General features: G+C 42.1%; 1 protein-coding gene and 1 pseudogene across 1 annotated transcript; both read left to right on the top strand.

The window, feature by feature from the left end:
• The first annotated feature begins 1,891 nt into the window (after positions 1–1,891).
• Positions 1,892–2,994, top strand: LOC133256562 (olfactory receptor 1L8-like). Its single transcript, XM_061431351.1, has one exon. It carries the CDS (start codon positions 2,056–2,058, stop codon positions 2,992–2,994), a length of 939 nt encoding a protein of 312 aa, XP_061287335.1. The 5' UTR covers positions 1,892–2,055.
• A 7,497-nt stretch (positions 2,995–10,491) lies between these two features.
• On the top strand, positions 10,492–12,369 carry LOC133256561 (olfactory receptor 1L8-like; annotated as a pseudogene).
• Positions 12,370–13,374: the final 1,005 nt, after the last annotated feature.

The raw sequence follows: 13,374 nt of genomic DNA, 5'->3' as shown, positions 1-13,374 counted from the left end.
GGGTTTGAATGACCTATTACTTTTCCTCTATATCTGTTTCCTCATCAGAAAAATATGATAAGAATAACAGTCTACACCTTACAAGATTGTCATGAGAATTAAAGTACAACCTATACAAAGTAAATGCTTAATTACAGTTCACTCTCAGGTTATTCAAAGTGTAGACAAAAATACAATCTAAAAAAGTGTTGTAAACTGATAACCAAGTTAATTTGACCATTAGAGTATTTGAGTGTGAAGACTAAAGTCATTTTAATCAGATTCATTAATTTTGAGAATATGTAGAAATACTTGATGGAGAAAAAGTCATTGGCAATGATGATAATGGGGAGAAGAAACAGTGGTATCAAATGTTTACTCTGTCCTGGAACTGTTCTAAGTGCTTAAGCACAAGCTATTGTGAAAACCTCATGAAAATCTTATAAATATTGTTCTGTGTGCTCAGAAGCTCAGTCATACTGGACTCTTTGCAACCCCATGGACTATAGCCTGCCAGTCTCCTCTGTCCATGGGATTCTCCTGGCAAGAATATTGGAGTGTGGTACCATTTCCTTCTTCCAGGGGACCTTCCTGACCCAGGGATTAAAACTGTATCTCCTGCATCTCCTGCACTGCAGGCTGATTCTTTACCATCTGAGCCACTAGGTAAGCCCTTTCAAGGATATATACACAGGTAAATAAACAAATGGATGATGGTATTGAAGGATGTGCTTGCTTAACAGTGGGTAACAAAGATCTGGGAACATGATTAAGTTTAAGGAGCTAGAGGGAAAACTAAATAACAAATTAAATTTTAAAATAAAGATTTGCATGGAGTGGTAGTATAATTTGATATTCACAAAGGATTATTGCCTTCTAAATAAGTGCTTCTGAAGGTATAACAAGCACAACAGTAAAACTTTGTTGACTTAGATCTATTATTCCTTTGATTTCTTTGTTGATTACTTAAAGTCCCCTTTTTGGAAAGGTAGTTCAAAGACACATTTTAACATGCCACCACTGAAAATTTGTTTTGATATACAGAGAAAAATCAAACCACCTTATCTGAAATAAATAAATTCACCACCTTATTTCTATTGGTCTCTATATGCTTGTGCTATGCCGTGTTGTGCTAAGTCACTTCATTCGTGTCCGACTCTTTGGGACCGTATGAACCATAGCCTGAAAGTCTCCTCTGTCCATGGGATTCTCCAGGCAAGAATACGGGAATTGTACATGCCCTTACTGGGTTGCCATGCCCTTCTCCACGGTATTTTCCCAACCCAGGGATCAAACCCAAGTCTTGAAGCCAGGTCTCTTAGTCTTCTGCATTGGCAGATGGGTTCTCTACCACTAGTGCCACCTGCGAAGCCCTCTCTATACCCTTATGTGGATTTATTTTTATTTATAAAATGCAGAACTAGCGGGTGATAGATAGATAAATCCATAGATAGATAGATCCTCTATTACAATGCAAAATCCACAAACAGTCCTGACTATGTCATATTCACAGTTGTATCCCCACTCCCAGAATATTTTTCACAGAATAGGTGCTCAGTAAACAATTATTTCTAGATTTAAAATTAAACTGACTAAAGAAGATTTCTGGGCCTCCCTGGTGGCTCAGAGGTAAAGCATCTGCCTGCAATGCAGGAGACCTGGGTTCGATCCCTGGGTCAGGAACATCCCCTAGAATGAAATGGCAACCCACTCCAGTACTCTTGCCTGGAGAATCCCATGGATGGAGAACTGGTAGGCTACAGTCTTTGGGGTCACAAAGAGTCAAACATGACTGAGCGACTTCACTTTCATTTTTCATTTTCAAGGAAGATTCAACTATGCTCTTCCTCAAAAGTTCTTGCTATCAATACAAGAAGCATGTGAAGTCTTAGAGTTGAGAAGGAAGGGCAAGTTCAAGGACCACAAAGGTGACAAGTTGCCTGTGTGGTAGCTAGTCACAACCCTATAGGTAGAAAGTGAAGGTAGGAAGAAGCACAAACTTGTTGGCTTGTTTATGGTTTCAGTCATGGAGATGTGTGTTACATTATATGAATCTTCTCTATTTTAGTTGGCTCTATGATCATGGAAAGACTCAACCAAACCAGCAGTGTCTCTGAGTTCATCCTCCTGGGACTCTCCTCCCAGCCTGAGGACCAGAAGCCACTCTTCATCCTCTTCCTCATCATATACCTGGTCACCATAACAGGGAACGTGCTCACCATCCTGGCCATCCGCTCTGACCCCCATCTGCATATCCCCATGTATTTCTTCTTGAGTGTCCTGTCTTTCACTGACATTTGGTATACAACAAGCATTGTCCCCAAGATGCTAGTTGACTTCCTGTCAGAGAAGAAGACTATCTCCTATGCTGGGTGTCTGACTCAAATGTATTTTATATATGTTTTGGCTAACATTGACAGCTTTCTTCTTGTAGTCATGGCCTTTGACCGTTATGTGGCCATCTGTGACCCCTTCCACTATGTCACCATCATGAGCCATCACCGCTGTGTCCTGCTGGTAGCCATCTCCTGCTCATTGCCTCACCTCCACTCACTCCTACACATATTTCTGCTGAATCAGCTTACCTTCTGCAACTCCAATGTTGTCCACCACTTCCTCTGCGACATCAACCCTCTGCTGAAATTGTCCTGCTCCTCCATATTTGTCAATGATCTCACAATAAAGACAGAAGGGCTGGTTGTTTTGGTGACCCCCTTCCTATGCATTGTTTTCTCTTATGTGCGAATCTTCATTTCAGTTCTCCGGATCCCCTCAGCTGCTGGGAAACGCAAAGCCTTCTCCACCTGTGGCTCCCACTTGACTGTGGTAATCCTGTTTTATGGAAGCATCTTTTATGTCTATTTACAGCCCTTGTCCAGGTACACTGTTCAGGACCGAGTGGCTACAATTGTTTACACGGTTCTGTCCTCCATGCTCAACCCTTTCATCTACAGTTTGAGAAACAAAGACCTAAAGAGGGGCCTGGGGAAGATGATGGCCAGGAGGAAATCCTAGTCAGAAGCTTTGTGGACATGTCCATGGGTGTTTCTGCTGGTTTCTGATATACACAACAAACTCTTGTAAGTCAGCAGGTATAAATCACATGTGTCATGGATGTTTGATTGTTCTCACTTCTTTACATGTGCAACTATCAACTACTGAGACTCTATTATGATTAGTAATAGGCTCCAGTTCTACCAAAATCCTGATTCCAGTTTTCATATATCTACATCTGTCTTCCTACTGAAAGGTTGCACATGCTATGAGCCATGTGCGATGTTGGGACTAATGCCTCTGGAGGAGACAATTCAATCTGGGGCCAGAGATGAGGCTTGATCACCAGAAGGTTTTGTGTAATAAACTTTTATTAATGTATGAAAGAGCTATAGAAATCTTCTGACATAGACATCAGAAGGAGACAGAAAGAGTGCCTCCTTGTTAGTGTTTAGCAAAGGGGTATAATATCAATAACCTCAGATATGCAGATGACACCACCCTTATGGTAGAAAGTGAAGAAGAACTAAAAAGCCTCTTGATGAAAGTGAAAGAGGAGAGTGAAAAAGTTGGCTTAATGCTCAACATTCAGAAAACGAAGATCATGGCATCTGGTCCCATCACTTCATGGGAAATAGATGGGGAAACAGTGGAAACAGTGTTAGACTTTATTTCTTTGGACTCCCAAATCACTGCAGATGGTGACTGCAGCCATGATATTAAAAGACGCTTACTCCTTTGAAGGAAAGTTATTAGCAACCTAGCTGCTGCTGCTAAGTCGCTTCAGTCGTGTCCGACTCTGTGTGTCCCCATGGACTGCAGCCTACCAGGCTCCTCTGTCCACGGGATTTTCCAGGCAAGAGTACTTGAGTGGGTTGCCATTGCCTTCTCCTAAGACAGCATATTAAAAAACAGAGACATTACTTTGCCAACAAATGTCCATCTAGTCAATGCTATTGTTTTTCCAGTAGTCACGTATGGATGTGAGAGTTGGACTGTGAAGAAAGCTGAACGCTGAAGAATTGATGCTTTTGAACTGTGGTGTTGGAGAAGACTCTTGAGAGCCCCTTGGACTGCAAGGAGATCCAACCAGTCCATCCTAAAGGAGATCAGTCCTGGGTGTTCACTGGAAGGACTGATGCTGAAGCTGAAACTCCAATACCTTGGCCACATTGGAAAAGACCCTGATGCTGGGAGGGATTGGGGGCAGGAGGAGAAGGGGACAACAGAGGATGAGATGGCTGGGTGGCATCACCGATTCAATGCACATGAGTTTGGGTAAACTCCAGGAGTTGGTGATGGACAGGGAGGCCTGGCGTGCTGTGATTCATGGGGTCGCAAAGAGTCAGACACGACTGAGCGACTGAACTGAACTGATACACCTATAACAAGCTGCTAATTAGAGAGAGGAAATACCTCAAAACTGAGAGAGTTGCACCAGGCCTGTCACCCAAACATGCATTTTAAGATAGCATTGGCACAAAGTGAGTCATCCCCAGCCATAAAACAATTGATATGAATCTTGAAGAAAGGCAGATTTCTAAGAAAATACATAGTTTATTAACAAGCCAAGGAAAGATATTTACATGGGAAAAACGCATTGGTTAGCTCAAGGTTTGAGATAAAGTGAAGTTCAGGTGGAACCAGTTGTCGCCATGGTGGAGCCAATGGTTCAGGTGGTTCAAGTGGAACCAATTCTGTGTCGCAACACAGAATTAAAAGAAATTTCTTTAATTTTGTGTAGAGAAGGAAAAAAATGTCTGCCACTTGCAATTTGTTTCCTCCTGCCTCTTGGGGACCTCTGGCCTTTCTCAGTTCAGTTCAGTTCAGTCACTGAGTTGTGTCTGACTCTATGACCCCGTGGACTGCAGCACGCCAGGCCTCCCTGTCCATCACCAACTCCCAGAGTTTACTCAAACTCATGTCCATGGAGTTGGTGATGTCATCCAATCATCTCATCCTGCCATCCCCTTCTTCTCCTACCTTAAATCTTTTCAAGCATTAGAGTCTTTTCAAATGAGTTGGTTCTTCGCATCAGGTGGCCAAAGTATTGGAGTTTCAGCTTCAGCATCAGTCCTTCCAATGAATGTTCAGGACTGACTTCCTTTAAATTGACTGGTTGGATCTCCTTGCAGTCCAAGGGACTCTCAAGAGTCTTCTCCAACACCACAGTCCATCAGCAGATGAATGGATAAGAAAGCTGTGGTACATATACACAATGGAGTATTACTCAGCCATTAAAAAGAATACATTTGAATCAGTTCTAATGAGGTGGATGAAACTGGAGCCTATTATACAGAGTGAAGTAAGCCAGAAAGAAAAACACCAATACAGTATACTAACGCATATATATGGAATTTAGAAAGATGGTAACGATAACCCTGTATGGGAGACAGCAAAAGAGACACATATGTATAGAACAGTCTTTTGGACTCTGTGGGAGAGGGAGAGGGTGGAATGATTTGGGAGAATGGCATTGAAACATGTAAAATATCATATATGAAATGAATCACCAGTCCAGGTTTGATGCACGATACTGGTTGCTTGGGGCTGGTGCACTGGGATGACCCAGAGGGATGGTATGGGGAGGGAGGAGGGAGGGGGTTCGGGATGGGGAACACGTGTATACCTGTGGCAGATTCATGTTGATGTATGGCAAAACCAATACAATATTGTAAAGTAATTAACCTCCAATTACATAAATGTGTCTTTAAAAAAAAACCATCAATTCTTCAGCGCTCAGCTTTCTTTATAGTCCAACTCTCACATTCGTACATGACTACTGGAAAAATCATAGCTTTGACTACATGGACCTTTGTTAGCTAAGTAATGTTTTTTAATATGCTGTCTAGGTTGGTCATAACTTTTCTTCCAAGGAGCAAGCGTCTTTTAATTTCATGGCTGCATTCACCATCTACAGTGATTTTGGAGCCCTCAAAAATAAAGTCTGTCACTGTTTCCATTGTTTTCCCATCTATTTGCCATGAAGTGTTGGACCAGATGCTATGATCTCAGTTTTCTGAATGTTGAGTTTTAAGCCAACCTTTTCATACTCCCTACCAAAGCTTTAACACTCTAACTCCCTTTCTCTTCTCCAGGAACCCACATCTTATTCATTTGCTCTAAGTGCTGTTGAAACCTTTGTCTTCCCACAAAATTTCCTGAAACTGATTTATATCTGACCAATGACTTTTGATTCCCTTAATATCCTTCAGTTTTCAGTGTAACTTCTGTGATTAACTTGTTGAAAGTCATTGCAGTGATTCAGAAAGCAAGGAGAGAGAGACAAGATTGAGACTCTTATAAAACTGAAACTTCCACCAAGTGAGCCAAGTGTCTAGTGCAACAGCTATACAGAGATTGTGCCTCTTCCTTCTTCCATATTTTTGACAGCAGAATGTTCTGGGTTCTGTAGTCATCAAAAGCCTAACTCTTAGCCCCACTTAGCCAAGTGACCTAGTAGTTCAGCACTCAACTGCCCTGATAATCAGGCCAGGGTGCATGGGGCTGAGTTGCCTCTGGGCCTTTACCCTGGTCATCTGGTATTTGTGCCTCCAGGCACTGGTGTTATCCTTTCTCTTAGCTTCAGTTCCCCTTAGAGATTCCCCTATTGCCACCATCATAACCATCCAGATCTTCCTGTGTCCCAGGAAAGAGTTGTTGTATGAACTTAGAATTAATTATTCTAAGGAAAGTATTAAAACTCGTAAGTGAATGTTAAGTGCAGACAAAACTAGGAGCTTCTTGAACCAGACAGAGACATACTGGGGTGCTCTGGGAAGTAGAGTCATCTAGGCAAGGACTTTGTTCTGTTCGCTTTTGTTTCTTCCTTCATTTTCTATTATTAGTGATTTTAGACTTTATTTTTTAATCTGAATATTTTATCATTTATTATTCCCCTACATTCTTCCTGAAGCTATTATTCAGTAGGTCTCATGTGGGTCTGTGAATTTGCATTTTAAGGAGCACCTCCTAGAATGACTAATCTGGACTTTATGTGGGAAACTGCATGACTGAAAATTTCTGACCACTCCCTATGTCCTGCTGTTTGTATTTCTGGACTTATGCTTTCAGTAATCCTATAATCTACATGTATACAGATACTCACTGATTGCAGCATTTTTGATACTAGAAAAAATTAGAAAAATTAGAAATAATCTAAAAGCCTATAAATAGAGAGATAAACAGTGGTTCAATTTTTCCATAGAATGAAATGACATATAATAGGTACAAATAAGGAGGTATATCTCTAGCACTGACCTGAAAAGGCATTATGAATATACACCTAAATGTTTATAAGTAAACCTATTATGTTAAAAAATAAATAAAAGTGTATATAAATGTGTGTGTGTTTGTGTCTGTGTGTGTGAGGGTACATTTTTGTGTATCTGGTGAAATTATATACCAAGTAAGAAAACATATACCCTTATACACACACAGTTCAGTTCAGTCACTCAGTCATGTCCAACTCTTTGTGACCGCATTGACTACAGCATGCTAGTCCTGTCCATCAAAAACTCCTGGAGTTTACTCAAGTAAACTTATTGAGTTATTGAGTCGGTGATGCCATCCAACCATCTCATCCTCTGTCGTCCCCTTCTCCTCCTGCCCTCAATCTTTCCCAGCATCAGGATCTTTCAAATGAGTTAGTTCTTTGCATCAAGTGGCCAAAGAATTGGAGTTTCAGCTTCAACATCAGTCTTTCCAATGAATATTCAGGACTGATTTCCTTTAGGATGGACTGGTTGGATCTCCTTGCAGTCCAAGGGACACTCAAGGGTCTTCTCCAATACGACAGTTCAAAATAATCATCTCTTTGGCACTCAGCTTTCTTCATAGTTCAACTCTTACATCCATGCATGACTACTGGAAAAACGATAGCCTTGACTAGATGGATCTTTGTCAGCAAAGTAATGTCTCTGTTTTTTAATATGCTGTCTAGATTGGTCAGGAGAAGGCAATGGCAACCCACTCCAGTGTTCTTGCCTGGAAAATCCTATGGACAGAGGACCCTGGTAGGCTGCAGTCCATGGGGTCGTGGAGAGTCGGACATGACTGAGCGACTTCACTTTCACTTTTCACACTCATGCACTGGAGAAGAAAATGGCAACCCACTCCAGTGTTCTTGCCTGGAGAATCCCAGGGACAGCGCAGCCTGGTGGGCTGCCATCTGTGTGGTCGCACAGAGTCGGACATGACTGAAGGGACTTAGTAGTAGTAGTAGTAGTAGTAGGTTGGTCATAACTTTCCTTCCAAGGAGTAAGCGTCTTTTAATTTCATGACTGCAGTCACCATCTTCAGTGATTTTGGAGCCCCAAAAAATAAAGTCTCTCACTGTTTCCTCTGTTTGCCCATCTATTTCCCATGAACTGATGGGACCGGATGCCATGATCTTAGTTTTCTGAATGTTGAACTTTAAGCCAACTTTTTCACTCTCCTCTTTCACTTTCATCAAGAGGCTCTTTATTTCTTCTTCACTTTCTGCCATAAGGGTGGTGTCATTTGCATATCTGAGGTTGAATTTCTCCTGGAAATCATGATTCCAGCTTGGGCTTCATCCAGCCCAGTGTTTCTCATGATGTATTCTGCATATAAGTTAAATAAGCAGGGTGACAATATATAGCCTTGACATTCTCCTTTTTCTTCTTTGGAAGCAGTCTGTTGTTCCATGTCCAGTTCTAACTGTTGCTTCCTGATCTGCATATAGGTTTCTCAAGAGGCAGGTCAGGTGGTCTGATATTCCCATCTCTTGAAGGATTTCCCACAGTTTATTGTGATCCACACAGTCAAAGGCTTTGGCATAAACCAGAAATAGGGGTTTTTCTGGAACTCTCTTGCTTTTTTGATGATCCAGCATATATTGGCAATTTGATTTCTGGTTTCTCTACCTTTTCTAAAACCAGCTTGAACATCTGGAAGTTCACAGTTCACATATTGCTGAAGCCTGGCTTGGAGAATTTTGAGCATTACCTTACTAGCATGTGAGATGAGTGCAATTGTGCGGTAGTTTGAGCATTCTTTGGCATTGCCTTTTTTGGGGATTGGAATGAAAATTGCCCTTTTCCAGTCCTGTGGCCACTGCTGAGTTTTCCAAATTTGCTGGCATATTGAGTGCAGCACTTTCACAGCATCATCTTTTAGGATTTGAAATAGCTCAACTGGAATTCCATCACCTCCATTACCTTTGTTTGTAGTGATGTTTCCTAAGGCCCACTTGACTTCATATTCCAGGATGTTTTGCTGCAGGTGAGTAATCACACCATCATGATTATCTGGGTCCTGAAGATCTTTTTTGTACGGTTCTTCTGTGTTCCCTGCCACCTCTCCTTAATATCTTCTGCTTCTGTTAGGTCCATACCATTTCTATCCTTTATTGAGCCCATTTTTGCATGAAATGTTCCCTTTGTATCTCTAATTTTCTTGAAGAGATCCCTAGTCTTTCCCATTCTGTTGTTCTCCTCTATTTCTTTGCACTGATCGCTGAAGAAGGCTTTCTTATCTCTTCTTGCTATTCTTTGGAACTCTGAATTCAGATTTTTATATCTTTCCTTTTCTTCTTTGCTTTTCGCTTCTCTTCTTTTCACAGCTATTTGTAAGGCCTCCCCAGACAGCCATTTTGCTTTTTTGGATTTCTTTTCCATGAGGATGGTCTTGATCCCTGTCTCTTGTACAATGTCGCAAACCTCATTCCATAGTTCATCAGGCACTCTATCTATCAGATCTAGGCCCTTAAATCTATTTCTCACTTCCACTGTATAATCATAAGGGATTTGATTTAGGTGATACCTGAATGGTCTAGTGGTTTTACCTACTTTCTTCAACTTAAGTCTGAATTTGGCAATAAGGAGTTCATCTGGTCTTGTTTTTGCTAACTGTATAGAGCTTCTCCATCTTTGGCTGCAAAGAATATAATCAATCTGATTTCAGTGTTGTTTCCTTCGTACTGTTCATATTGTTCATGGGGTTCTCAAGGCAAGAATACTGAAGTGGTTTGCCATTCCCTTCTCCAGTGGACCACATTTTGTCAGAACTCTCCACCATGACCTGTCCGTCTTGGGTAGCCCTACACAGCATTGCTTAGTTTCATTGAGTTATTCAAGGCTGTGGTCCATGTAATTAGATTGCTTAGTTTTCTGTGACTGCGGTTTCAGTCTGTCTGCCCTTAATACCCTCTCTCAGCACCTACCATCTTAGTGGGGCTTCTCTTTCCTTGGACTTGGGGTATCTTTACAGCTGCTCCAGCAAAGCATAGCTGCTGCTCCTTACCTTGGACGTGATGTATCTCCTTATGGCTGCCACTCCTTACCTTGGACGTGGGGTATGTCCTCTTGGCCGCTGGCTGCTCCAGTGCTGTGCAGCCACTGCTTGCTGCTCCAGCTCTTTAGTTCTGTAAACCAATTTGGGCCATGCGCAGTAATTCTTTAATCCAATTTTCTGCTAGTCAAGGCTATGGTTTTTCCATTGGTCATGTATGGATGTGAGAGTTGCACTGTGAAGAAAGCCTAGCACTGAAGAATTGATGCTTTTGAACTGTGGTGTTGGAGAAGACTCTTGAGAGTCCCTTGGACTGCAAGGAGATCCAACCAGTCCATTCTGAAGGAGATCAGTCCTGGGATTTCTTTGGAAGGAATGATGCCAAAGCTGAAACTCCAGTACTTTGGCCACCTCATACAAAGAGTTGACTCATTGGAAAAGACTCTGATGCTGGGAGGGATTGGGGGCAGGAGGAGAAGGGGACAACAGAGGATGAGATGGCTGGATGGCATCACTGACTCGATGGGGTGAGTCTGAGTGAACTTCGGGAGATGGTGATGGGCAAGGAGGCCTGGCGTGCTGCGAATCATGGGGTCGCAAAGAGTTGGACATGACTGAGCGACTGAACTGAACTGAACTGAATCAGTTTTTTCTAGATTTAAAAGTAAAGTAATGAAGGCTCAACTATGCTCTTCCTCAAAAGTTCTTGCTATCAACACAAGAAACATGAGAAGTCTTAGAGTTGAGAAGGAAGGGCAAGTTCAAGGACCACAAAGGTGACAAGTTGCATATGTGGCAGCTAGTCACAACCCTATAGGTAGAAAGTGAAGGTAGGAAGAAGCACAGGCTTGTTGGCTTGTTGATGCTTTCAGTCATGGAGATTTGTGTTACATTGTAGGAATCTTCTCTGTTTTAGTTGGCTCCATGGTCATGGAAAGACTCAATCAAACCAGCAGTGTCTTGAGTTCATCCTCCTGGAACTCTCCTCGCAGCCTTAGGACCAGAAGCCACTCTTCATTCTCTTCCTCACCATGTACCTGGTCACTGTAACAGGGAACGTGCTCACCATCCTGGGCATCAGTTCTGACCCCCAAGTTCATACCCCCATGTATTTTTTTTTTGAATGTCCTGTATTTCACTAACATTTGCTTCACAACAAGCATTGTCCCCAAGATGCTAGTTGACTTCCAGTCAGAGAAGAAGACCATCTCCTATGCTGGGTGTCTGACCCAGATGTATTTTATATATGCCTTTGGTGACATTGACAGCTACCTTCTGGCAGCCATGACCTTTGATCACTATGTGGCCATCTGTGACCCCTTCCACTATATCACCATCATGAGCCGCCACCCCTGTGTCCTGCTGGTGGCCTTCTCCTGCTCACTGCCTCACCTCCACTCACTCCTACACATACTTTGCTGAATCAGCTCAACTTCTGTGACTCCAGTGTTATCCACCACTTCCACTGTGACATCAACCCTCTGCGACATCAACCCTCTGCTGAAATTGTCCTGCTCCTCCATATTTGTCAATGATATCACAATAAAGACAGAAGGGCTGGTGTTTGGGGCGACCCCCTTCCTATGCATTGTTTTCTCGTATGTGTGAATCCTCGTAGCAGTTCTCAGGATCCCCTCAGCTGCTGGGAAACGCAAAGCCTTCTCCACCTGTGGCTCCCACTTGACTGTGGTGATCCTGTTTTATGGAAGCATCTTTTATGTCTATTTACAGCCCTTGTCTAGGTACACTGCTCAGGACCGAGTGGCTACAATAGTCTACATGGTCCTGTCCTCCATGCTCAACCCTTTCATCTATCGTTTGAGAAACAAAGACCTAAAAAGGGGCCTGGGGAAGCTGATGGGCAGGAGGAAATCCTAGTCAGAATCTTTCTGGACATGTTCATAGGTTTTGCTGCTGGTTTCTGATGCACACAACAAACTCTTGTAAGTCAGCAAGTATGACTCACATGTGTCATAGATGTTGAAATGTGTCCACTTGTTTACACATACAACTATCAATCATGGAGACTTTATGATGATTCAGTATTAGGATCCAGGTCTACCAGAATCTTGACTTCCAGTTTTCATATATCTACATCTCTCTTCCTACTTTCCTCTTCTTCAGGAAACCACATCTTTATTTGCTTTAGGTGCTGTTGAAACCTTTGTCTTTACCCCAAATTTCCTGTGACTGATTTACCTCTGTTCAATGACTTGTGATTCTCTTAATACCCTTCTGCTTTTAGTGAAATTTCTGTGATGAACTAATTTTTTGAAAATCATTGCAGTGATTTAGTAAAAATAAGCAGTTAGACAGAGAGTGACAAGATTGAGATTCTTATAAAACTGAAACTTCCATCAAGTAAGGAATGTGTCTAGTCCAACAGTTATACAGGGATTGTGTCTCTTCCTTCTTCCATATTTTTGACAACAGGATGTTCTGGGCTCTGTAGTGAACAAAAGTTCAGCTCTTAGCCCTGCTTAGTTAAGTGACCTATTAGTTCAGCACACAACTGCCCTGGTAATCTGCCCTGATAAAGGCCAGGGTGCATGAGGCTGGGTTGCCTCTGGATCTCTAGTCATCTGATATCTGTACCTCAAGGCACTGGTCTTGGCCCCTCTCTTAGCTTCAGTTCCCCTTAGAGATTCCCCTATTGCCACAATCATAACCATCCACATCTGTCTGCTTCCCAGGGAAAGAGTTGTATGTACTTAGAATTATTCTCAGTAGCTTTTGAGCAGAGACTTACAACTTATATGTGAACACTGAAGGCAGATATAACTAAGAGCTCCCAGTTCCATGCAGAGATATACTAGGCTGCTCTGGGAAGTAGAGAGTCATCTAGGCAAGGACTTCATTCTCTTCACTTTTGTTTCATCCTTTCTTCTCCATTATTTACTCTGTGATGTTAGGCTTTATTTCATAACAGTATTTTATCATTTATTAATACTATTCTCCTACCTTCTTCTCATGGTTACTATTCAGTAGGTCACATGTGGGGCTTGTGAATCTGCACTTTAATAAGCAACTCCTAGAGAAAACTAACTGGGACTTTTAAAAAAATGTATCTATTTTATTTGTTCATTTTTTGTTGTGCTGGGTCTTCGTTGCTGCACGGGCTTTCTCCAGTTGCTGTGAATAGGACTA

The sequence above is a fragment of the Bos javanicus genome, chromosome 11 (genome assembly GCF_032452875.1).
Source record: "Bos javanicus breed banteng chromosome 11, ARS-OSU_banteng_1.0, whole genome shotgun sequence".
In the NCBI taxonomy this organism is placed as follows: Eukaryota; Metazoa; Chordata; class Mammalia; order Artiodactyla; family Bovidae; genus Bos; species Bos javanicus.
Note: the sequence above shows the minus strand (reverse complement) of the source record. Positions and strands in the feature narration are given on the sequence as shown.

Coding starts and splice junctions, on each gene's coding strand:
- LOC133256562 (XM_061431351.1), top strand. CDS start 2,056: ATGATCATGGAAAGACTCAACCAAACCAGCAGTGTCTCTGAGTTCATC.